Source organism: Salmo trutta, chromosome 13, assembly GCF_901001165.1.
Source record: "Salmo trutta chromosome 13, fSalTru1.1, whole genome shotgun sequence".
NCBI classification, from domain to species: Eukaryota; Metazoa; Chordata; class Actinopteri; order Salmoniformes; family Salmonidae; genus Salmo; species Salmo trutta.
Window position 1 is genome coordinate 77,435,632 of NC_042969.1, and position 23,460 is coordinate 77,459,091.

General features: G+C 44.4%; 1 protein-coding gene across 2 annotated transcripts in view; it reads right to left on the reverse strand.

The window, feature by feature from the left end:
• Positions 1-10,068: 10,068 nt before the first annotated feature.
• LOC115206556 (von Willebrand factor A domain-containing protein 5A) overlaps positions 10,069-23,460 on the reverse strand; it is a 90,544-nt gene continuing 77,152 nt past the window's right edge. For both annotated transcript variants that reach the window (XM_029773673.1, XM_029773672.1), the window contains exons 10-18: positions 15,218-15,297; positions 14,640-14,754; positions 14,290-14,448; positions 13,992-14,095; positions 12,810-13,027; positions 12,203-12,379; positions 11,281-11,438; positions 10,711-10,834; positions 10,069-10,438 (exon numbers count right to left, since the gene is read on the reverse strand). In XM_029773673.1, the coding sequence (XP_029629533.1) occupies positions 10,359-10,438; positions 10,711-10,834; positions 11,281-11,438; positions 12,203-12,379; positions 12,810-13,027; positions 13,992-14,095; positions 14,290-14,448; positions 14,640-14,754; positions 15,218-15,297 (1,215 nt within the window). In that variant the 3' untranslated portion in view covers positions 10,069-10,358. The remainder of the gene's footprint in view (positions 10,439-10,710; positions 10,835-11,280; positions 11,439-12,202; positions 12,380-12,809; positions 13,028-13,991; positions 14,096-14,289; positions 14,449-14,639; positions 14,755-15,217; positions 15,298-23,460) is intronic.

Genomic DNA, 23,460 nt, shown 5'->3' on the forward strand with positions numbered 1-23,460 from the left:
TGGGAAGAGGAAGGGGTTGGGGAGTATGCTTTATGATTAACAACTCTTGGTGTAATCATAACAACATACAGGAACTCAAGTCCTTCTGCTCACCCGACCTAGAATTCCTTACAATCAAATGTCGGCCATTCTACCTATCAAGATAATTCTCGTCAGTTATTAGTCACAGCTGTGTACACCCCCCCCCCCCCCCCCCCCAGCGAACACCAAGACGGCCCTCAAGGAACTTCACTCGGCTCTATGTCAACTGGAAACTATATATCCGGAGGCTGCATTTATTGTAGCTGGGGATTTTAACAAAGCAAATTTGAGAACAATGCTACCTAAATTTGATCAGCTAATTTATTGTATGACACGTAGAGATAATACTCTCGACCACTGCTACTCTAACTTCCACAATGCATACAAAGCCGTCCCCCGCCCTCCCTTTGGAAAATCCAACCACGACGCCATCTTGCTCGTCCCGGCTTATAGGCAGAAACTCAAACAGGATGTACAAGTGACGAGAACCATTCAATGCTGGCCTGACCAATCGGAAGCCACTCTCCAAGATTGTTTTGATCACGCGGACTGGAATATGTTCCGATCAGACTCAGAGGACAATATTGACCTATATGCTGACTTGGTGAGTGCGTTTATTAATAAGTGTATTGGAGACGTCGTACCCACTGTGACCATTAAAACCTCTTGGGGCTAGGGGGCCGTATTTTCACGGCCAGATGAAAAACGTACCCAATTTAAACTGGTTACTACTCTTGCCCAGGAAATAGAATATGCATATTATTAGTAGATTTGGATAGAAAACACTCTGAAGTTTCTAAAACTGTTTGAATGGTGTCTGTGAGTATAACAGAACTCATATGGCAGGCAAAAACCTGAGAAAATTTCAACCAGGAAGTGCAAGGTCTGAGAACTGTAGTTCTACTTTTGAATCCCTAGAGAAACTACAAATACTTAGGGGTCACGTTGCACTTCCTAAGGCTTCCATTGGCTGTCAAAAGCCCTCCGGAAGTTGTTTCATACGTATCCAGTAACCGGGCAGAATATAGGAGCTCAGTTACTAAGTGGACTGCTGGAGGACAAAGGGATTGGAAATGCGCGGTCACGTGAGCACGCCTTTCCTTATTTTTCTTCTGAAATGAATACGCTATTGTCCGGTTGGAATATTATCGCTTTTCTACGAGATAAATACCATAAAGATTGATTTTAAACAACGTTTGACATGCTTCTAAGTACGGTAATGGAACATTTGGACTTTTTGTCTCTGGTTCCGCACTCGCGCGTTATTCCTTTGGATAGTGCTCTGAACGCACAAACAAAACTGAGGTATTTGGACATAAATATGGATTATTCGGAACAAAAACAACATTTCTTGTGGAAGTAGCAGTCCTGGGAGTGCATTCTGACGAAGATCAGCAAAGGTAATACAATATTTCTAATACTAATTCTGAGTTTATGTTGCCCCGAACTTGGCGGGTGTCTGAATAGCTAGCCGTGATGGCTGAGCTATGTACTCAGAATATTGAAAAATGTGCTTTCTCCGTAAAACTATTTTAAAATCTGACACAGCGGTTGCATCCAGGAGTAGTCTATCTATAATTTTTAAAATAATTGTTATGTATTTTGTCAACGTTTATGATGAGTATCTTTGTAATATGTGTGCTCATTGTGCTCATTCACCGGTAGTTCTGGAGGCTAAACATTTGACATTTTCTGAACGTCACGCGCCAATGTAAAATGCTGTTTTTGGATGTAAATATGAACTTTATCGAACAAAACATACATGTATTGTATAACATAATGTCCTAGGAGTGTCATCTGATGAAGATCATGAAAGGTTAGTGCTTCATTTAGCTGTGTTTTGGGTTTTATTGACATATATGCTTGCTTGGAAAATGTCTGTGTGATTATTTTTGTCTCTCCTAACACTCTCCTAACATAATCTAATGTTTTGTTTTCGCTGTAAAGCCTTTTTGAAATTGGACAATGTGGTTACATCAAGGAGAAGTGTATCTTTAAAATGGTGTAAAATAGTCGTATATTTGAGAAATTGAAATTATTCGATTTTTGCTGTTTTGAATTTCGCGCCATGCTATCTTGTCAAGCAATCCCGTTAACGGGTCCTATCTCAAAAGGGTCCCCAACAGGTTAAAACCTACCCTAACCAGAAACCGTGGATTGATGGTGGCATTCGCATAAAACTGAAACCGAGATCCACTGCATTTAACCATGGAAAGAGGTCTGGAGATATGGCTGAATATAAACACGGACACCAACATTACGCTTCCAGACAAACTAAACACCTTCTTTGCCCGCTTTGAGGACAATACAGTGCCACCATCGCGGATCGCTAACAAAGAATGTCCCCCCCCCCTCTCCTTCTCAGTGGCTGACATGAGTAAAACATTTAAACTTGTTAACCCTCGCAAAGCTGCTGGCCCAGACGGCATCCTTAGCCGCTTCCTCAGAGCATGCGCAGACCAGCTGGCTGGTGTGTTTACAGACATATTTAATCGCTCCCTATCCCAGTCTGTTGTCCCCACATGCTTCAAGATGGATACCATTGTTCCTGTACCCAAGAAGGCAAAGATAACTGAACTAAATGACTACCGCCCCATAGCACTCACTTCTGTCATCATGAAGTGCTTTGAGAGGCTAATCAAGGATCATATCACCGCCACTTTACCGGCCACCCTAGAGCCACTTCAGTTTGCATACCGCCCCAACAGGTCCACAGATGACGCAATCGCCATCACACTGTACACTGCCCTATCCCATCTGGACAAAAATAATACCTATGTAAGAATGCTGTTCATTGACTACAGCTCAGCATTCAACACCATAGTACCCTCCAAGCTCATCATCAAGCTGGAGGCCCTGGGTCTTGACCCCTCCCTGTTCAACTGGGTCCTGGACTTTCTGACGGGCCGCCCCCAGGTGGTGAAGGTAGGAAACAACATCTCCACTTCGCTGACCCTCAACACTGGGGCCCCACAAGGGTGTGTGCTCAGCCCTCTCCTGTACTCCCTGTTCACCCACGACTACGTGGCCATTCACACCTCCAACTCAATCATCAAGTTTGCAGCCGACACAACAGTAGAGGGCTTGATCACCAACAACAACGGGACAGCCTACAGGGAGGAGGTGAGGGCACTCAGAGTGTGGTGTCAGGAAAACAACCTCACACTCAACGTTAACAAAACAAAGGAGATGATCGTGGACTTCAGGAAACAGCAGAGGGAGCACCCCTCTATCCACATCGAAGGGACACCAGTGGAGAAGGTGGACAGTTTTAAGTTCTTGGGCATACACATCACTGACAAACTGAAATGGTCCACCCACACAGATAGTGTGGTGAATAAGGTGGAACAGCGCCTCTTCAACCTCAGGAGGCTGAAGAAATGTGGCCTGTCACCCAAAACCCTGACAAACTTTTACAGATGCACAATCGAGAGCATCCTGTCGGGCTGTATCACAGCCTGGTACGGCAACTGCACCGCCTTCAACGACAAGGCTCTCCAGAGGTTGGTGCGATCTGCACAATGCATCACCGGGGGCAAACTATCTGCCCTCACTTTAAACAGTCTCACTTTAAATAATGCGACTTTAATAATGTTACATATCTTACGTTGGCGTAACCCCACCGCCATCTCGCGCAGTACAAGAGTAGAGACTCAGTTTGTTTTACTTTAACAACAAACAACCTAGTTAGCTAATAAAAGTTTACAGTAGTTTTCCAATTCATATCTGGATCCTGGGACGCAGTTAGCATCATCTCTGGGACCGCTGATATATGTCCAGGGATTCTAGCTCAAACAAGGTGGTAATACATTGGCAAAGCAACTAGCCTAGCTGCTAGCTATCAAGCTAGGCAGCCTGGGTTACTATTGCTGGACACCAAGCACGCTAAGCGGTTAGCCCTTGTGGCTAGGGCCGCACTTCAATTTGTCTCGGTTTCAGGACCACCGAGTTTTCTACTGCTGGCGTCTCTAATTTCACAGAGTGAATAGAGGGCTCGTCCTACTATCATGCCTCTGAAAAAAGACGAGGATTACGTCTCTGCTGGGCAGGTACGTGAACTCTTGGAGAAGAAAAAAGTATTCTCCAAGGAAATGATACTTCAGCAGGAAAATAACTTTAAAAGCTTCATACAAATGATCATGGAGTCTACCAACAAACGGCTGGACGACCTAACTAAAGATGTACAAGACATTAAAACAAGCCTTCAGTTCACAGAAGGATGTGGATGTATTGAAGACCACACAGGATACACTTTCCAGCAACTGTTCCTCAATGTGGAATGAAATCACCACAGTCAGGGAGGGCCTCCAGAACATGTCTGGGAAGGCTGATTACCTGGATGGACAATCCAGGAGAAATAATCTTGGAATCGATGGTATCCAGGAGAGCCAAAGTGAGACATGGGCTGAATCAGAGGACAAAATTCGAAAGCTGTTTTATGAGGCGCTACAACTGGATCAACAGGTAGAGCTGGAACGTGCTCACCGGTCTGGGAAACCAGGGGTCACTAGTGGTGAGAATGGAACCAGACCCAGGCCAATTGTAGTGAAATTCCTCAGGTTCAAGGATAAGCTTGCAGTCCTTGAAAAAGCCAAACGCCTTAAAGGGTCCTTCATCTTCATCAATGAGGATTTCTCAGATGCAGTCCGTCAAAGAAGAAAGGAACCAATACCAGCCATGAAGGCTGCAAGAGAACGAGGTGACATAGCATATCTGAGGTATGACAAACTGATTGTTCACCCTTCCTCCCACGGAGTTAGGAGGCGTGACAGACACAAGTAATTTTAGCCCCACATACACACCCAGAGTATTTCTCAGATTCCAACTACTGATTCATGTTTGGACATATAAATACTGTAAATCTACCAAAGAAAGGTCTGTTAATTGCTCACTTGAATATATGCAGTTTAAGGAACAAAATTCATGAAATATGCTGTCTAGTGCAGTCAAACAATATTCATGTATTATGCAATATCAGAGACTCACTTGGACTCTTCTTTTGAGGATGCTGAGATCTCTATACATGGGTACAATTTGTTCAGGAGGGACAGAAATAGATATGGGGGTGGAGTTGCAGTTTACATCCAGAGTCATATTCCAGTAAAACAACGTAAGGACTTAATGTTGAATGGATTAGAGGCACTATGGGTACAGGTGCATTTACCACATTTGAAACCTATACTAGTTGGTTGCTGCTATAGGCCAGCTAGTGCTGATTTGAAATATATTGATGGAATTTGCTAAATTTTGGATAAGGTATCTGATGAAAATAGGAAAATATATTTTTGGGGAGATATGAATATCTATTTTTTTAATACAATCTGTCCAAAGAGAAAGAAAGTTATTTATGTTGCTAATGTATGTAACCTAACCCAAGTTATGACATTACCAACCAGAACGTTCACTAATAGGTCTGGTATTACATCATCAACTTGTATTGATCACATTTTTACTAATATGGCTGAACATTGTTCTAAAGCTGTATCAGTGGCACTAGGTTACAGTGATCATGACTTGGTTGCACTCACTAGGAATACTAAAATACCAAAGGCTGGCCCTAAAATAATCTACCGCAGGTCCTACAGAGGGTTCAATTAGAACTCATTTGTGGATGAAATTAAGAATGTGCAATGGTTAGAAGTGTGTAGGAAGGAAATTATTTATGAGTATAGCTGATAAACACACCCCTTTAAGATAATGCACTGTGAGGTGAAACGGTGCCCCATGGATTGATGATGAGCTGAGAAATTTAAGGATTCAACGTTATGATGCCAAAAAAGTAGCAGATACATTTGGTACTTTGTTTGATAAGCAAAGTTATTGTAAATTAAGAAATCTTGTGACCAAGCTAAACAAAGGAAAGAAGAAGGGATTCTATCAGAACAAAATTGATGAAGTAAAGGGTGATGGGAAAAAGCTGTGGAGAACGTTGAACACTATTATGGGTAGGAATTCAAATATGTCTGCCTCTTTTGTTGAATCAGAGGGTATATTTATTACAAAACCACATGGCATCGCAAACTACTTTAATTCATATTTTATAGGCTGGGTGGACAAGTTGAGGAATGTTATGATTCCAACTGATGGATCCATGTCATATACCCTTATAAAAGATTGTATCATGAAGGGGAGGCAATGCAGGTTCACATTTCATCAAATAGAAAGGAAAGAGGTAGAAAGGATGCTGGTGTCTCTTTCGGATGACAAGTTGCCTGGTACAGATAATCTAGACACCAAATTGCTTGGAAAAAAATGTATCTGTACAAATCAAGGATTATTTCTCATGTAATGGTCTGATAACGGGTTTCCAGCATGCTTACAAAGGGCATTCTACAAGTACAGTCTTAGAACAAATGACAGTTGATTGGTTAAAGAGTATGGATGATAGGAAGTTAATTGGTGCAGTGTTGCTGGATTTCAGTGCAGCTTTTGAGATAATTGATCATGAAGTGTTACTCGGAAAACTCAAATGTTATGGTTTTAAGGATGCAGCTCTATCCTGGATGGAAAGCTATCTATCCAGGAGAAGGCAAAACGTGTTCTTTGATGGTAGCTTTTCAAATAGTAAAGATATACATTGTGGTGTTCCTCAAGGAAGCTGCCTAGGCCCACTGCTCTACTCTATCTTTACTAATGATTTACCTTCAGTAATGAACAAAGCAAGAGTGGTCATGTATGCTGATGACTCTACAATGTATAGTGCTACATCAGAATGTAATGAGCTAACAGATGTACAGAGCAGTGAACTAAGAATGGTGTCTGAGTGGGTTGATATGAACAAATTGGTGTTGAACATTTCTAAAACGAAATGTATTGTATTTGGTTCAAGATATATGCTTGCTGATGATCCCCAATTGAATGTGTTGATGAATAGAACGCATGTAGAGGAAGTGAAAAAACAAAACTACTAGGCGTCATGTCAGACTCAGCTTTATCATGGTCAGAACACAGATAATAGTGATATTAAGATGGGTAAGGGAATTGCTGTTCCAAGAAAATGTTCAGAGTATGTAACATCTAGCACACTGCATCAGGTGATTCAATCCCTGGTCCTATCACACTTAGAGTACTGTCCGGTTATATGGTCATCTGCTGCAAAGAAAGATATAAAAAAGCTCCCAATGGCTCAAAACAGGGCTGGCAGATTATCTCTTCATTGCTCTAACCAAATTAATATTATTAAAAAGCATCAGAAACTCTCATGGCTTCATGTTAAAACAAATTACTATCTAGACTTCTGATTTTCTTTAGGAATGTTATATTTTTCAAAAAACCACAGTATTTTTCTTTCAATTACTACATAGTAGCAACACGCATAACCAGACAGGCAAATTCAGTGCAGCTAAAACAACTCAAGCCAAGCACAAATCACCTTAAATCTACAGTTTTATATAGAGCTATAGGTGAATGGAACTTTTTACCAATCCATATTTCTCAAGCAAAAAGTAAATCCACCTTCAAGAAGAAAATAAAATAACACCTAATGTGATAGACCATATGACTGGACAGGAAATAGAAAGAACATCTAATGTGATAGACCATATGACTGGACAGGAAATAGAAAGAACATCTAATGTGATAGACCATATGACTGGACAGGAAATAGAAAGAACATCTAATGTGATAGACCATATGACTGGACAGGAAATAGAAAGAACATCTAATGTGATAGACCATATGACTGGACAGCAAATAGAAAGAACATCTAATGTGATAGACCATATGACTGGACAGGAAATAGAAAGAACATCTAATGTGATAGACCATATGACTGGACAGGAAATAGAAAGATCATCTAATGTGATAGACCATATGACTGGACAGGAAATAGAAAGAACATCTAATGTGATAGACCATATGACTGGACAGGAAATAGAAAGAACATCTAATGTGATAGACCATATGACTGGACAGCAAATAGAAAGAACATCTAATGTGATAGACCATATGACTGGACAGGAAATAGAAAGAACATCTAATGTGATAGACCATATGACTGGACAGCAAATAGAAATAACACCTAATGTGATAGACCATATGACTGGACAGCAAATAGAAATAACACCTAATGTGATAGACCATATGACTGGACAGCAAATAGAAATAACACCTAATGTGATAGACCATATGACTGGACAGCAAATAGAAAGAACATCTAATGTGATAGACCATATGACTGGACAGGAAATAGAAAGAACATCTAATGTGATAGACCATATGACTGGACAGGAAATAGAAAGAACATCTAATGTGATAGACCATATGACTGGACAGCAAATAGAAAGAACATCTAATGTGATAGACCATATGACTGGACAGCAAATAGAAAGAACATCTAATGTGATAGACCATATGACTGGACAGCAAATAGAAATAACATCTAATGTGATAGACCATATGACTAGACAGCAAATAGAAAGAACATCTAATGTGATAGACCATATGACTGGACAGGAAATAGAAAGAACATCTAATGTGATAGACCATATGACTGGACAGCAAATAGAAATAACATCTAATGTGTTAGACCATATGACTGGACAGCAAATAGAAATAACACCTAATGTGATAGACCATATGACTGGACAGCAAATAGAAATAACACCTAATGTGATAGACCATATGACTGGACAGCAAATAGAAAGAACATCTAATGTGTTATTTTCATGATCTGTATTGTCTACTTGTTGAATGTTTGAAGTCTTGATTGTGGTTGTTTGTAATGTCTTGTTAATTAGTGTTGGACCCCAGGAAGATTAGCTAGCGTTATGGCGTTAGCTAATGGGGATCCTAATAAAAATGACATTACTCATATCACATGTATATACTGTGTTGAGACCCAATCACTGAACACTTTAATAAATGGATCACTAGTCACTTTAAACAATGCCACTTTAAATAATGCCACTTTAATAATGTTTACATATCTTACATTAATCATATCACATGCATATACTGTATTTTATACCATCTACTGCACCTTGCCTATGCCGCTTGGCCATCGCTCATTCATATACTTATATGTACATATTCTCATTCACCCCTTTTAATTTGTGTGTATTAGGAAGCTGTTGGGGAATTTTTAGATTACTTGTTAGATATTACTGCACTGTTGGAACTAGAAGCACAAGCATTTCGCTACACTCACATTAACATCTGGTAACCATGTGTATGTGACCAATACAATTTGATTTGATTTAGAACGATTGGTGAGCTGCTCAGCATACAGTAAAGGAACTGGGTAGCCTACATAGTATGTCTCTGTGAATAATTCTGCCTTTAATTATCATAACACAAGTTCAAAGTTGTCTTCTAGCCTACTCTTCTTCATTGGCAGTTACCTAACACTCCTCATGGACCCCATTAATCAGGTGTGTTGAAGCAGGGCTGGAACAAAATCATGGCTCTCCAGAAAGGGTTGGGTTTACTCAGTTACAGTTCATATAAGAAAATCAGTCAATTGAAATAAATAAATTAGACCCTAATTTATGGATTTCACATGAATGGGAAGGGGCACACCCTTGGGTGGGCCTGGTAGGGTATAGGCCTACACACTCAGGAGCCAGGCCTAGACAGTTTCATCAGCTGTCCGGATGGCTGGTCTCAGACTACCAATAGATGAATAAGCCAGATGTGGAGGTCCTGGGCTGGCATTGTTACACATGGTCTGTGGTTGTGAGGCCGGTTGGATGTACTGCCAAATTCTCTAAAACAACATTTGAGGCAGTTTATGGTAGAGAAATTAACATTACAGTTTCTGGCAACAGCTCTGGTGGACATACCTGCAGTCACCATGTCAGTTGCACACTCCCTCAAAACATCTGTGGCACATTGTGTTGTGTGACAAAACTACACATTTTAGAGAGGACTTTTGTTGTCCCCAGCACAAGGTGCACCCGTGTAATGATCATGCCGTTTTATCAGCTTCTTGACATGCTACACCTGTCAGGTGGATGGATTATCTTGGCAAAGGAGAAATGCTCACTAACAGGGATGTAAACACATTTCTGCATATCATTTGAAAGAAATAAGCTTTTTGTGCGTATGGAACATTTCTGGGATCTTTTATTTCAGCTCATGAGACATGGGACCAACACTTTACATGTTACATTTATATTTCTGTTCAGTATAAATAGCTATACAACAACAGTAAATTACAGTAGTGGTATTATTGGTAAGAGGTTGATAATTAGGCTTGTTCAGACCGGTACAGTAACTAGTTCCACCATGTTGTTTTGAGGAGGGGACCAGGAGCAGGTGGGGCTGCGTGTATATCTGACCCCAGGTAGAGTAGCAGGAGTGTGGGGGACAGAGAGAGGACAGCCAGGGTGAACGTCTCAGAGTCCCAGGGTTTCTTTCTGCACCTGGCAACCCAGAAGGGTGTTTCCAGCCTGGACACACTCGGACACACTGGCCACTGAAACACACATCACCAGGACAGGGATCATTATACTGTGGCATTATGGGGACAAGGGTGGGCAAAATGTATCTTCAAACACTTGTTAGAAGACAAAATACCACCAACATTGTATTGTGAATGATTCTACTCAAAATACATATATTTGTCATTTAAGTAATACAGTGGATCCCAACCAGGAAATTGCTTTCACCTAAACAATTTATTTCCAATCAGGTTAGATGAAGGCCAAGAGTTTAGATGCCTGGACTATGAGAGTGAGTTATAGCTACCTTTCTGAGCCTGGATCCATGATACTGCCTTCATGGCCAGAAACTGCCACTCCTCCTGATCCTCCATCTTGAACCCATAGAGCCATACCAGGGCTAGAACTGTGGCCCACACCTCCTGGTCCACCTGAGTGAGTGAGTGAGTGAGTGAGTGAGTGAGTGAGTGAGTGAGTGAGTGAGTGAGACAGACAGACAGACAGACAGACAGACAGACAGACAGACAGACAGACAGACAGACAGACAGACAGACAGACAGACAGACAGACAGACAGACAGACAGACAGACAGACAGACAGACAGACAGAGAGCGTAAGGGAAAGAGAAAGAGAGACATGAAGAGAAAGAGAGAGAGAGACATGGTGAGAAAGAGAGATGGTGGGAAAGAGAGGAAAGAGGCAGAAGATAAGAATACTGAGACATGGGAATCATGGTGAGATTCAGTTCAATGGTCATCATGCCTTTGTCCAGAGCTGATGGTCTTTCTACAGAGCATACGTGCAGATACTCTGTGTGAGTGCAGAGTCTTGCAGCATGCTCATATTGCTGAGTCTCAGTTTATTTCTGTGGACATACCGGTGCAGGCTTTGGCTTGGCCACCTCCTCCTCAGTCTTCCCCAGCACCTCAGCCAACGCTGCCTCCAGGACCCAGGAACCAGAGGCCTTCTGGAGGGAGATCAGCTGGAGGAGAGGGTCCATTGCAGGATTAGAGGCTGGGGCTGGACAGTCAAAGCCTGATGGGTCAACAAATGGTCAGAACGGTTACAACTGATCAAACAGTCACATATCTAGTACCTTAACTGTTCAATTATAGCACCAGTGGCTAACTGGGTCACCCAAACCCTAACCCTAAAAACAGTGGTAAAGTCCTTGTACTTAGCTTGAGTAATACAATCACAATAAATAGATACGCTTTGAGAAGTATCAAACTGTGTTACAATTCCCATGTGAATAACAGGGATTTCAAATGAGGTTAACTCAGATATTAACCCTTTGCAAGAGTCTTGGTCACAGTCTAATACTTCAAGTCTCCAAACCAGAAAACCAATGTAAATTGGTAATGTTTGTTTTGTACATTCCCATCAACAAAAGTCTATCAATAACAGATCACAATTCAATATTTTAATTGCAGTTTACTTCTACCCAAAATAATTCAACATTTACAATATTAATTCCAACATTTCTTGTCAAAGCCATAACATGTGAAACGGAAAAAAGTTATGAAATGTTTATTGTCAATTCTGGATTTTGTCAAATGTAATTCTTATTTGAATTGACCCTGAAATGAATAAAGACATGTAGTTTCATCAAAACATGCAGACTTTAAACATGAACCCATCAGATCACAATCTTAATACAAATGAACAGGGATCGTATTAACAGGGTTCAGTAAAAGTATTATTATTAACTCATAATAGTGATAGGTAAGCATAGTGAAATAGAGTCATGAGCATGAGTCACGCAATTTGTTTCTTAACCAAATAGACTCAGTGCTTACCTTCACTTTTACTCTTTTTGCTAATCTTTGACCTTAATCCTCGGGGACCCATATCAGCTTGGACTTCGAAATTCATCTTTATGGGCTTAGGAGCACGATGCAAAACACTCCTGGGCATAGACCTGTTCATAGCCGCACCACACGCCATCCTCCTGGGCATGGAGCTTTGAAGCAACACTGAGAAAGAAAAAAGAAGAAACACACAGGTCACTGGGTTACAAACAAAGTAAAACACACAGAACACATTTATAACTAAACACTGAGGCTTACACATGCAGAAGGTACAGTTTGTGACACTGCAGCTCGGGTTTCCACTTATTTATTTGGGGTTGCAGGGAGCCTAGTAGAGCGTTGGACCAGTAACCGAAAGGTTGCTAGATCGAATCCCCGAGCTGACAAGGTAAACATCTGTCGTTCTGCCCCTGAACAAGGCAGTTAACCCACTGTTTTCTAGGCCGTCATTGTAAATAAGAATTTGTTCTTCACTGACTTGTCTATTTAAATAAAAGGTAAACATTTTTATACATATATTTTGTGCTGTTTACATCATATCTGCATAAAATAATTTCCTTACACTGCCTCTGTTGTTTCACAGACACTCACTCACTTGGCGTGGGGACTTGTCTGCATAGCATCGGTCCTTGCACAGCCTTTCCATCTACTTTGTGGACAGCGATGAAGGCAGTAAAGGCACTGCTCACTCCTGACTGGACACTGAGCTCTACCACCTTCTCTTTCACTCCCTTCTTCTCTCCACCCCCCTGTCTCTCTTCCATCTCCATGCAGCGGATCAGGGTTCGAGCCCCCAGCCTGTGGACAGTCAGTCTGGAGAGGAGGGATAGAGAGATTAAGATGGTTGAGTGGGGGAGAGGAGGAATAGAGAGATTAAGATGGTGGAGATGGGGAGAGGAGGGATAGAGAGATTAAGATGGTTGAGTGGGGGAGAGGAGGGATAGAGAAATTAAGATGGTGGAGTGGGGGAGAGGAGGGATAGAGAGATTAAGATGGTTGAGTGGGGGAGAGGAGGAATAGAGAGATGAAGATGGTGGAGATGGGGAGAGGAGGGATAGAGAAATTAAGATGGTGGAGTGGGGGAGAGGAGGGATAGAGAGATTAAGATGGTTGAGTGGGGGAGAGGAGGAATAGAGAGATTAAGATGGTGGAGATGGGGAGAGGAGGGATAGAGAAATTAAGATGGGGGAGTGGGGGGATAGAGAGATTAAGATGGCAGAGTGAGGGAGAGGAGGGATAGAGAGATTAAGATGGTTGAGTGGGGGAGAGGAGGGATAGAGAGATTAAGATGGTGGAGTGGGGGAGTGGAGGGATAGAGAAATTAAGATGGGGGAGTGGGGGAGTGGGGGGATAGAGAGATTTAAGATGGTGTAGTGGGGGAGTGGAGGGATAGAGAAATTAAGATGGTGGAGTGGGGGAGTGGAGGGATAGAGAAATTAAGATGGTGGAGTGGGGGAATAGAGAGATTAAGATGGTGGAGTGGGGGAGAGGAAGGATAGAGAGATTAAGATGGTAGAGTGAGGGAGAGGAGGGATAGAGATTAAGATGGTGGAGTGAGGGAGAGGAGGGATAGAGAGATTAAGAGAGGAGGATTGATGATGGGATGGGGGTACCTACTAAATGTATCAAATCATACTACATAGCTGAAATGCATTAGCAGTGCTGTTTCTGTTAATGGAGCGTCATGGCAGTCTTGTCTGAAAGTGGTGGCACATTCCCTTAATGTGTCTGACCAAGGCCTGCACACTGTAAACAGTAAAAACAGTGTTGTTTCTACCCAGTGTCCTCTGCAGGCTTGAGACTGAAGCTCAGCTGGTTCTCAACAGGCTGCTCAGCCAGGCTGTACTCCACTGTCACTGAGCCCTCTGTGTCCCCTGAGCTCTGAGAGAAGGAGATAGGGAAAGAGAAAGAGAGACAGAACAATATAGAGAGAAAACAAGGAAATATGGGTTTGAGTGAATCACGTGGACCGTGACCAAACAAATAGTTATGACCTTACCAGTGCCCTTTGAACATTGACATACTGTATGTTAAACAATATTAACACTCATAACAGGAGAAGGCAGAGCCCCCACCTCCCCAGTGATCTGTGCATACAGCAGTGCCCTTTGACCCTGGAAGAGCATTCTGATTGGTGGAGACAGAGTGGTGACAGACACTCCCTTTGGGACATTCCACTTGACTGAGATGTCCACCACAGCCGGCTGCAGGGCAAACCGGAGGGACTGCATCACCTGAGGGAGGAGAGTGAAGGAAGTGAGGGAGGGGCGGGGGAGGTAAAAAAAAGGGAGGAGAGTGAAGGGAGCGATGGAGGGGGAAAAGGGAGAGAGAAGAAGGGAGGTAATAAAACATGTCTAACCAATACAGCCCTCTCTTTACGTATGCATACACACACACTCATACACTCACTCATAAACTCTCTTACTTTGGGCTGCATCCTGTCCTGTCCTGTGATAAACTGTGCGTGCCCTCCACCCTGCTTGGCCACCCCAGAGATGAGAGCAGAGCTGGCCCCCTCCCCGATCCCAAAGGAGAAGCACCTAGCAGGGACACACCCAGGAAACACTATTATTATTGTTGTTGTCAAATACCAAAATAAGCCTATCAAACAAATCACTGGTATCGTTTTCTTGTGCTTGTGGGTTGACTGAATTATAACTGTACAGGAAGAATCATCAATACAGAAGCGTTTGTTTTCTCACAGGGCTGAAAAACACCTAACCTACATAATCTCCCACACTGCTGCCCACAACCAGGTTGGATAGGTTTACATTAGATTAAGTTTAATAATGAATCTTTTGAGTCAAAAAGACCAGTGGTCAGAACCTTGTAGACAAAGATTCCACTGGTTTTACTTTCCAGACAGGTGCAATGGCCTCTGTAACAAACTCTCTATTAAAACCAGTTAGGGACAGTTCCCAACGTTAAAAAACAGTGCTTGCTGTGGGTGGAAGCCCTGCCAAAACTAGGTTATGATAGGAGAAACAGTGATTGTGGTCCCACCTGTGAGAACTGGCATTTGCCTTCACCAGATCCAGGACTTCCTTGGTGTTCCTCACCTCGCCGTCAGTGAACAAGAAGAGCTGAGGACGACAGTTCATTATGTGTTAATGTTAAATAATGTACATGCAGCCTTGAAGTATACAGAGAATGTTTCCTCAGCAACGAAAAACACAAGTCCATTTGATGTACCAGTAAGAACTATAAATACCACACAGTCAAAAGATACTGTTTGGTTGGGTCTAACTCTGTAACTAAACATGCCATTGGTTGGTTGTAACTCTGTAACTAAACATGCCATTGGTTGGGTCTAACTCTGTAACTAAACATGCCATTGGTTGGGTGTAACTCTGTAACTAAACATGCCATTGGTTGGGTGTAACTAAACATGCCATTGGTTGGTTGTAACTCTGTAACTAAACATGCTATTGGTTGGGTGTAACTAAACATGCCATTCGTTGGGTGTTACTCTGTAACTAAATGTGTCATTGGTTGGGTGTATCTCTGTAACTAAACATGCTATTGGTTGGGTGTAACTCTGGAACTAAACGTGCCATTGGTTGGGTGTATCTCTGTAACTAAACATGCCATTGGTTGGGTGTAACTCTGTAACTAAACGTAACATTGGTTGGGTGTAACTCTGTAATTAAACGTGCCATTGGTTGGGTGTTACTCTGTAACTAAACATGTCATTGGTTGGTTGTAACTCTGTAACTAAACGTGCCATTGGCTGGGTGTTACTCTGTAACTAAACATGTCATTGGTTGGGTGTAACTCTGTAACTAAACATGCCATTGGTTGGTTGTAAGTCTGTAACTAAACGTGCCATTGTAGTGAACAGACAGTACATGTGAGTGTAGTCATGTGTAGCGGACATGAGTCAGTCATGGTCATGTGATGAGGTAGCCTCGCCTGCGGACTTAAAAAAACTGTGTCTGCCCTCAGCCTAAGAGGGAATTTCCTCATGGTCTAAGACATTGGTTGCTGCCGTGGGAGACCCAGGTTCATATAGTTTCAGGTGTTTCAGGAGGAAACTGTATGAATTATATTGTGTGTGGTATGTATAAGTCATTTCAGATCGGAGATTAGAGGTTAGATAAAAATATTAAAGTGTCACTCGCTCTACAATGATGCAAATGTTAAAGTGTCTCTCGCTCCACAATGATACAAATATTAAAGTATCACTCGCTCCACAATGATACAAATATTAAAGTGTCACTCGCTCCACAATGATTCAAATATTAAAGTGTCACTCGCTCTACAATGATACAAATATTAACATTAAGATTAATAACATTCATTGTTGACCACTCAGATATTTTTTAGACCCTAAAAAACAAGTCTAGTCAAACATGGTACAGTGGTTCCTTTGGCATCATCTATAATATATTAAATAAACGACATTCTTGGTAACAGTTATTACACATTACGTCATCTATACACATGATCCATTAACCTGTTAGAGCTAGGGGGCAGTATATACACGGCCGGATAAAAAACGTACCCGATTTAATCTGGTTACTACTCCTACCCAGTAACTAGAATATGCATATAATTATTGGCTTTGGATAGAAAACACCCTAAAGTTTCTAAAACTGTTTGAATGGTGTCTGTGAGTATAACAGAACTCATATGGCAGGTAAAAACCTGAGAAGATTCCTTACAGGAAGTGCCCTCTCTGACAAGATCTTGTTCTTCTTGTCTCTGTTTATTGAAGACTGAGGATCTTTGCTGTAACGTGACACTTCCTACGGCTCCCATAGGCTCTCAGAGCCCGGGAAAAAGCTGAATGATATCGAGGCAGCCCCAGGCTGAAACACATTTCGCTTTTGGCAAGTGACCGATCAGAGGATAATGGGCTTAGGCGCGTGCACGAGTCGACCCTGTGCTTTATTTTCTTTCGTCTATTTACCTAAACGCAGATTCCCGGTCGGAATATTATCGCTTTTTTACGAGAAAAATGGCATAAAAATTGATTTTAAACAGCGGTTGACATGCTTCGACGTACGGTAATGGAATATTTAGAATTTTTTTGTCACGAAATGCGCCGTGCTCGTAACCCTTATTTACCCTTTCGGATAGTGTCTTGAACGCACGAACAAAATGCCGCTGTTTGGATATAACTATGGATTATTTGGGACCAAACCAACATTTGTTATTGAAGTAGAAGTCCTGGGAGTGCATTCTGACGAAGAACACCAAAGGTAATCAAACTTTTCTAATAGTAAATCGGAGTTTGGTGAAGGCTAAACTTGCTGGGTGTCTAAATAGCTAGCCCTGTGATGCCGGGCTATCTACTTAGAATATTGCAAAATGTGCTTTCTGTCACGACTCCCGCCGAAGTCGACCCCTCTCCTTGTTCGGGCGGCGTTCAGCGGTCGACGTCACCGGCTTACTAGTTGCCACCGATCGATGTTTCACTGTTCGTTTGGTTTTGTCTTTAGTGTGTACACCTGTTTGAGTTTCCCTAATTATGTTCATTATTTAAACCTCTGCATTTCCTGTTTGTCTTGTCGGTGATTGTTTGTCTGTTTTGTGTAGTTGGAGGTGTTTCTCCTAACTATGTATTTTTATGAGAAGATGGATTGATACATTTTAGTAAACACGTTTTGTTTACCTTCATCCCTGTGTCCTGCGCCTGACTCCTCCACTTCTCTAAGAAAATCCATTACAGAATCACCGACCAGCAAATGGAGTCGGCAGGAGCAGCCAGTTCTCCTAGTCATCTAGAGGAGCACGTTCAGCAGCAGGTTAAAATGATCCAGGATCTAATGACGGCCATGGATTGCGTGCTGCTGACCATGGAGAGAGTGGAGAGGAAAGGCTGTCCCGTCGACCCAGCCACACCACCGCCCGGCACACCTCTGGATCCTATCCAACCGCCGTCTGGATCCGGTGGGATTCGGCTCTCGCTCCCGGGAGCATATGACGGAGCAGCTGCCGGGTGTCAGGGGTTCCTACTCCAGCTAGAGCTCTACCTGGCGGCTGTCCAGCCACCGCCCTCGGGACGCGAGAGAGTGAGCGCCCTCATCTCCTGTTTGACTGGTAAAGCCCTAGAGTGGGCCAACGACATCTGGGAGGTGGAAGACCCGACTCGGGAAAACTACGAGGACTTCTCCCGCCGCTTTCAGGCAGTATTTGATCATCCACCAGAAGGAAAAGCGGCGGGAGAGCGCTTGTTCCATTTAAAGCAGAAGATGAGGAGCGCTCGGGAGTTTGCACTGGATTTTAGAACTCTGGCGGCTGGTGCAGGATGGAATGAGCGGGCCCTGATCGATCACTACAGGTGTGGTTTGCGAGAGGACGTTCGTAGGGAGCTAGCCTGCAGGGACACCACCATCCACCTGGACCAGCTGATGGACTTATCTATCCAGCTGGATAACCTGCTGGCCTCCCGCGGACGTCCGGATCGGGGTCCGTTGGTTCCATCCTCCAGTCCCTTAGACCCAACACCAATGGAGTTGGGCGGGGCTGGTACTAGGGAGACCGGAGGGGAAACCGTTCCATGCACCAGAGGTGACCGCAGAGGACACACTGCTGGTTGGTGCTGGGGAGGTTTTCCAGGTAGTCGAGGTGGTAGGCGGAACACTGGTGGTTCATCTCAGGTGAGTAGGCACACGACTCACCCAGACCCCCCTGTTGCTCACATGTGGTTATCTATAAGATTTCCGGGGTTTTCCCCGCATTCCCAGCATAAGGCGCTAGTAGATTCAGGCGCAGCTGGGAACTTTCTAGATCGGTCTTTGGCCAATAGATTAGGGATTCCTATTGTTCCCGTTGATGTTCCCTTCCCTATACATGCCCTAGATAGTCGTCCTTTGGGGTCTGGGCTGATTAGGGAGGTCACAGTTCCCATTGCTATGGTGACGCAGGAGAGTCATGAAGAGAGTATTAGTCTCTTTCTGATTGACGCTCCTGCGTTTCCCGTTGTATTGGGGCTTCCCTGGTTGGCTTCTCATGATCCTATTATTTCGTGGCAACAGAGGGTTCTCAAGGGATGGTCCTGTCAGTGTTCAGGGAGGTGTTTAGGTGTTTCCTTAGGTGCCACTACGGTGGAGAGTCCAAACCAGGTTTCCACCATGCACATTCCCCCCGAATATGCCGATTTGGCAATCGCCTTCTGTAAAAGGAAGGCGACTCAATTACCACCCCATCGACCGGGAGATTGTGCGATAAATCTCCTGGAGGGTGCTGCACTTCCCAGGAGTCATGTGTATCCTCTGTCACAGGAGGAGATGGCGGCTATGGAAACATATGTCGCTGAATCTCTGGGACAGGGATACATTCGGCCCTCCATTTCACCTGTCTCCTCGAGCTTCTTTTTTGTGAAGAAGAAGGATGGAGGTTTACGCCCGTGCATTGGCTATCGAGGTTTGAACCAGATTACTGTGAAATACAGTTACCCGCTACCTCTGATCGCCAGTATGACAGAGTCATTGCTCGGGGCGCACTTCTTCACAAAATTGGACCTCAGGAGCGCGTACAATCTGGTGCGTATCAGGGGAGGGGATGAGTGGAAGACGGCATTTAGCACTACATCTGGGCACTATGAGTACCTCGTCATGCCGTATGGGTTAATGAATGCTCCATCCGTCTTCCAATCATTTGTGGATGAGATCTTCAGGGACCTGCACGGGCGGGGTGTAGTGGTGTATATAGATGATATTCTCATATACTCCACCACCCGCGCTGAGCATGTGTCCCTTGTGCGTACGGTGCTTGGTCGACTGTTGGAGCATGACCTTTACGTCAAGGCGGAGAAATGTCTGTTCTTTCAACAGTCCGTCTCCTTCCTTGGGTACCGTTTGTCCGCGTCAGGGGTGGAGATGGAGACTGACCGCATTTCAGCCGTGCGTAATTGGCCGACTCCAACCACGGTAAAGGAGGTGCAGCGGTTTTTAGGGTTTGCCAACTACTACCGGAGGTTTATCCGGGGCTTTGGCCAGGTGGCGGCTCCCATTACCTCCTTACTGAAGGGGGGACCGGTGCGGTTGCGGTGGTCGGCTGAGGCAGACAGAGCTTTTGGTAACCTGAAGGCTCTGTTTACCACGGCTCCAGTGCTGGCGCATCCTGATCCCTCCTTAGCGTTCACAGTTGAGGTGGATGCATCCGAGGCTGGAATAGGGGCTGTGCTATCTCAGCGCTCGGGTAACCCACCAAAACTCCGCCCCTGTGCTTTCTTTTCGAAGAAGCTCAGCCCGGCGGAGCGAAACTATGACGTGGGGGATAGGGAGTTATTAGCTGTTGTCGGGGCTCTGAAAGCGTGGAGACATTGGCTTGAGGGGGCTAGACACCCTTTCCTCATTTGGACTGACCACCGAAATCTGGAGTATATTCGGGCAGCGAGGAGACTGAACCCTCGCCAGGCTAAGTGGGCTATGTTTTTCACACGCTTTTCTTTCACTCTTTCTTATAAACCAGGTTCCCAGAACGTCAAGGCAGACGCACTGTCCCGGCTGTATGATACAGAGGAGCGGTCCACAGAGCCCACTCCCATAATTCCAGCCTCATGCCTGGTGGCACCGGTGGTATGGGAGGTGGACGCGGACATCGAACGGGCGTCACGTGCAGAACCCACTCCCTCCCAGTGTCCCGTTGGGCGCGTGTACGTGCCGTTTGATGTTCGTGATTGTTTGATCTGTTGGGCCCACACATCACCCTCCTCTGGTCATCCTGGTATAGGTCGGACGGTGCGCTGCCTTACGGGGAAGTACTGGTGGCCCACGTTAGCCAAGGACGTGAGGGTTTACGTCTCCTCCTGTTCGGTATGCGCACAGTGCAAGGCACCTAGACATCTGCCCAGAGGGAAATTACAACCCCTTCCCGTTCCGCAACGACCGTGGTCACACCTATCGGTGGATTTCGTGACGGATCTTCCCCCGTCACGGGGGAACACCACGATCCTGGTCGTTGTGGATCGGTTTTCTAAGTCCTGCCGTCTCCTTCCTTTGCCCGGTCTCCCTACGGCCCTACAGACTGCGGAGGCCCTATTTACCCATGTATTCCGGCACTACGGGGTGCCTGAGGATATAGTCTCTGATCGGGGTCCGCAATTTACGTCTAGAGTCTGGAGGGCGTTTATGGAACGCCTGGGGGTCTCGGTCAGTCTTACCTCAGGGTTCCACCCCGAGAGTAATGGGCAGGTGGAAAGAGTCAACCAAGAGGTGGGTAGGTTTCTGCGGTCCTATTGCCAGGACCGGCCAGGAGAGTGGGCATCATTTATCCCTTGGGCGGAGATGGCCCAAAATTCCTTACGCCACTCTTCCACTAACCTTACCCCTTTTCAGTGTGTGCTAGGGTATCAGCCGGTCCTGGCACCATGGCATCAGAACCAGATCGAGGCTCCTGCGGTGGATTAATGGTTTCGGCACTCGGAGGAGACATGGAACGCTGCCCATGTACGTCTTCAACGAGCCATCAGGCGGCAAAAGGCGAGTGCTGACAGCCACCGCAGTGAGGCCCCGGTTTATGCACCGGGGGATCGGGTCTGGCTCTCGACCCGAAACCTGCCCCTTCACCTGCCCTGCCGGAAGCTGGGTCCGCGGTTTGTGGGGCCATTTAAAGTCTTGCGGAGATTGAACGAGGTTTGTTATAGGTTACAACTTCCCCCTGATGATCATATTAACCCCTCGTTCCATGTGTCTCTCCTCAGGCCGGTGGTAACTGGTCCGCTCCAGCAGTCGGAGGTATGGGAGGTTCCTCCGCCCCCTCTGGACATCGAGGGGGCCCCGGCATATACCGTACGAGCCATTATGGAATGCAGGCGTCGGGCGAGGGGCCTTCAGTACCTCGTGGAGTGGGAGGGGTATGGCCCGGAGGAGCGAAGCTGGGTACCGGCGGAAGACATCCTGGAATCGTTAATCCAGGATTTTCATCGCTTCCGTCCGGATCGCCCTGCTCCCGTCCTCTGGGTCGTCCCCGAGGCCGGTGTCGGCGCGCTGCTGGAGCCGCGCGTCAGGGGGGGGTACTGTCACGACTCCCGCCGAAGTCGACCCCTCTCCTTGTTCGGGCGGCGTTCGGCGGTCGACGTCACCGGCTTACTAGTTGCCACCGATCGATGTTTCACTGTTCGTTTGGTTTTGTCTTTATTGTGTACACCTGTTTGAGTTTCCCTAATTATGTTCATTATTTAAACCTCTGCATTTCCTGTTTGTCTTGTCGGTGATTGTTTGTCTGTTTTGTGTAGTTGGAGGTGTTTCTCCTAACTATGTATTTTTATGAGAAGATGGATTGATACATTTTAGTAAACACGTTTTGTTTACCTTCATCCCTGTGTCCTGCGCCTGACTCCTCCACTTCTCTAAGAAAATCCATTACACTTTCACCAAAAAGCTATTTTAAAATCGGACATATCGAGTGCATAGAGGAGTTCTGTATCTATAATTCTTAAAATACTTGTTATGCTTTTTGTGAACGTTTATCGTGAGTAATTTAGTAAATTGTTAGTAAATTCACCGGAAGTTTGCGGGGGGTATGCTAGTTCTGAACGTCACATGCTAATGTAAAAAGCTGGTTTTTTATATAAATATGAACTTGATTGAACAAAACATGCATGTATTGTATAACATAATGTCCTAGGTGTGTCATCTGATGAAGATCATCAAAGGTTAGTGCTGCATTTAGCTGTCTTCTGGGTTTTTGTGACATTATATGCTAGCTTGAAAAATGGGTGTCTGATTATTTCTGGCTGGGTACTCTGCTGACATATTGTAATGTTTTGCTTTCGTTGTAAAGCCTTTTTGAAATCGGACAGTGTGGTTAGATTAACGAGAGTCTTGTCTTTAAAATGCTGTAAAATAGTCATATGTTTGAGAAATTGAAGTAATAGCATTTCTAAGGTATTTGAATAACACGCCACAGGATTCCACTGGCTGTTACGTAGGTGGGACGATTTCGTCCTGCATACCCTAGAGAGGTTAACAAAACAAAGTACAGTAGATAAAATTATATAAAATGATAATTTTGGTTGAACAGCTGATGAAAAAGGTAATCCCTACTGTCACTGTATAACCCACAGTAAAGATCATCCCTAATGTCACTGTATAACCATTTACATTTTAGTCATTTAGCAGACGCTCTTATCCAGAGCGACTTACAGTAGTGAATGCATACATTTCATACATTTTTTTTTCTCCGTACTGGTCCCCCGTGGGAATCGAACCCACAACCCTGGCGTTGCAAACACCATGCTCTACCAACTGAGCCACACGGGACACAGGGAGTAGAAAATAACATGGCTATACAGT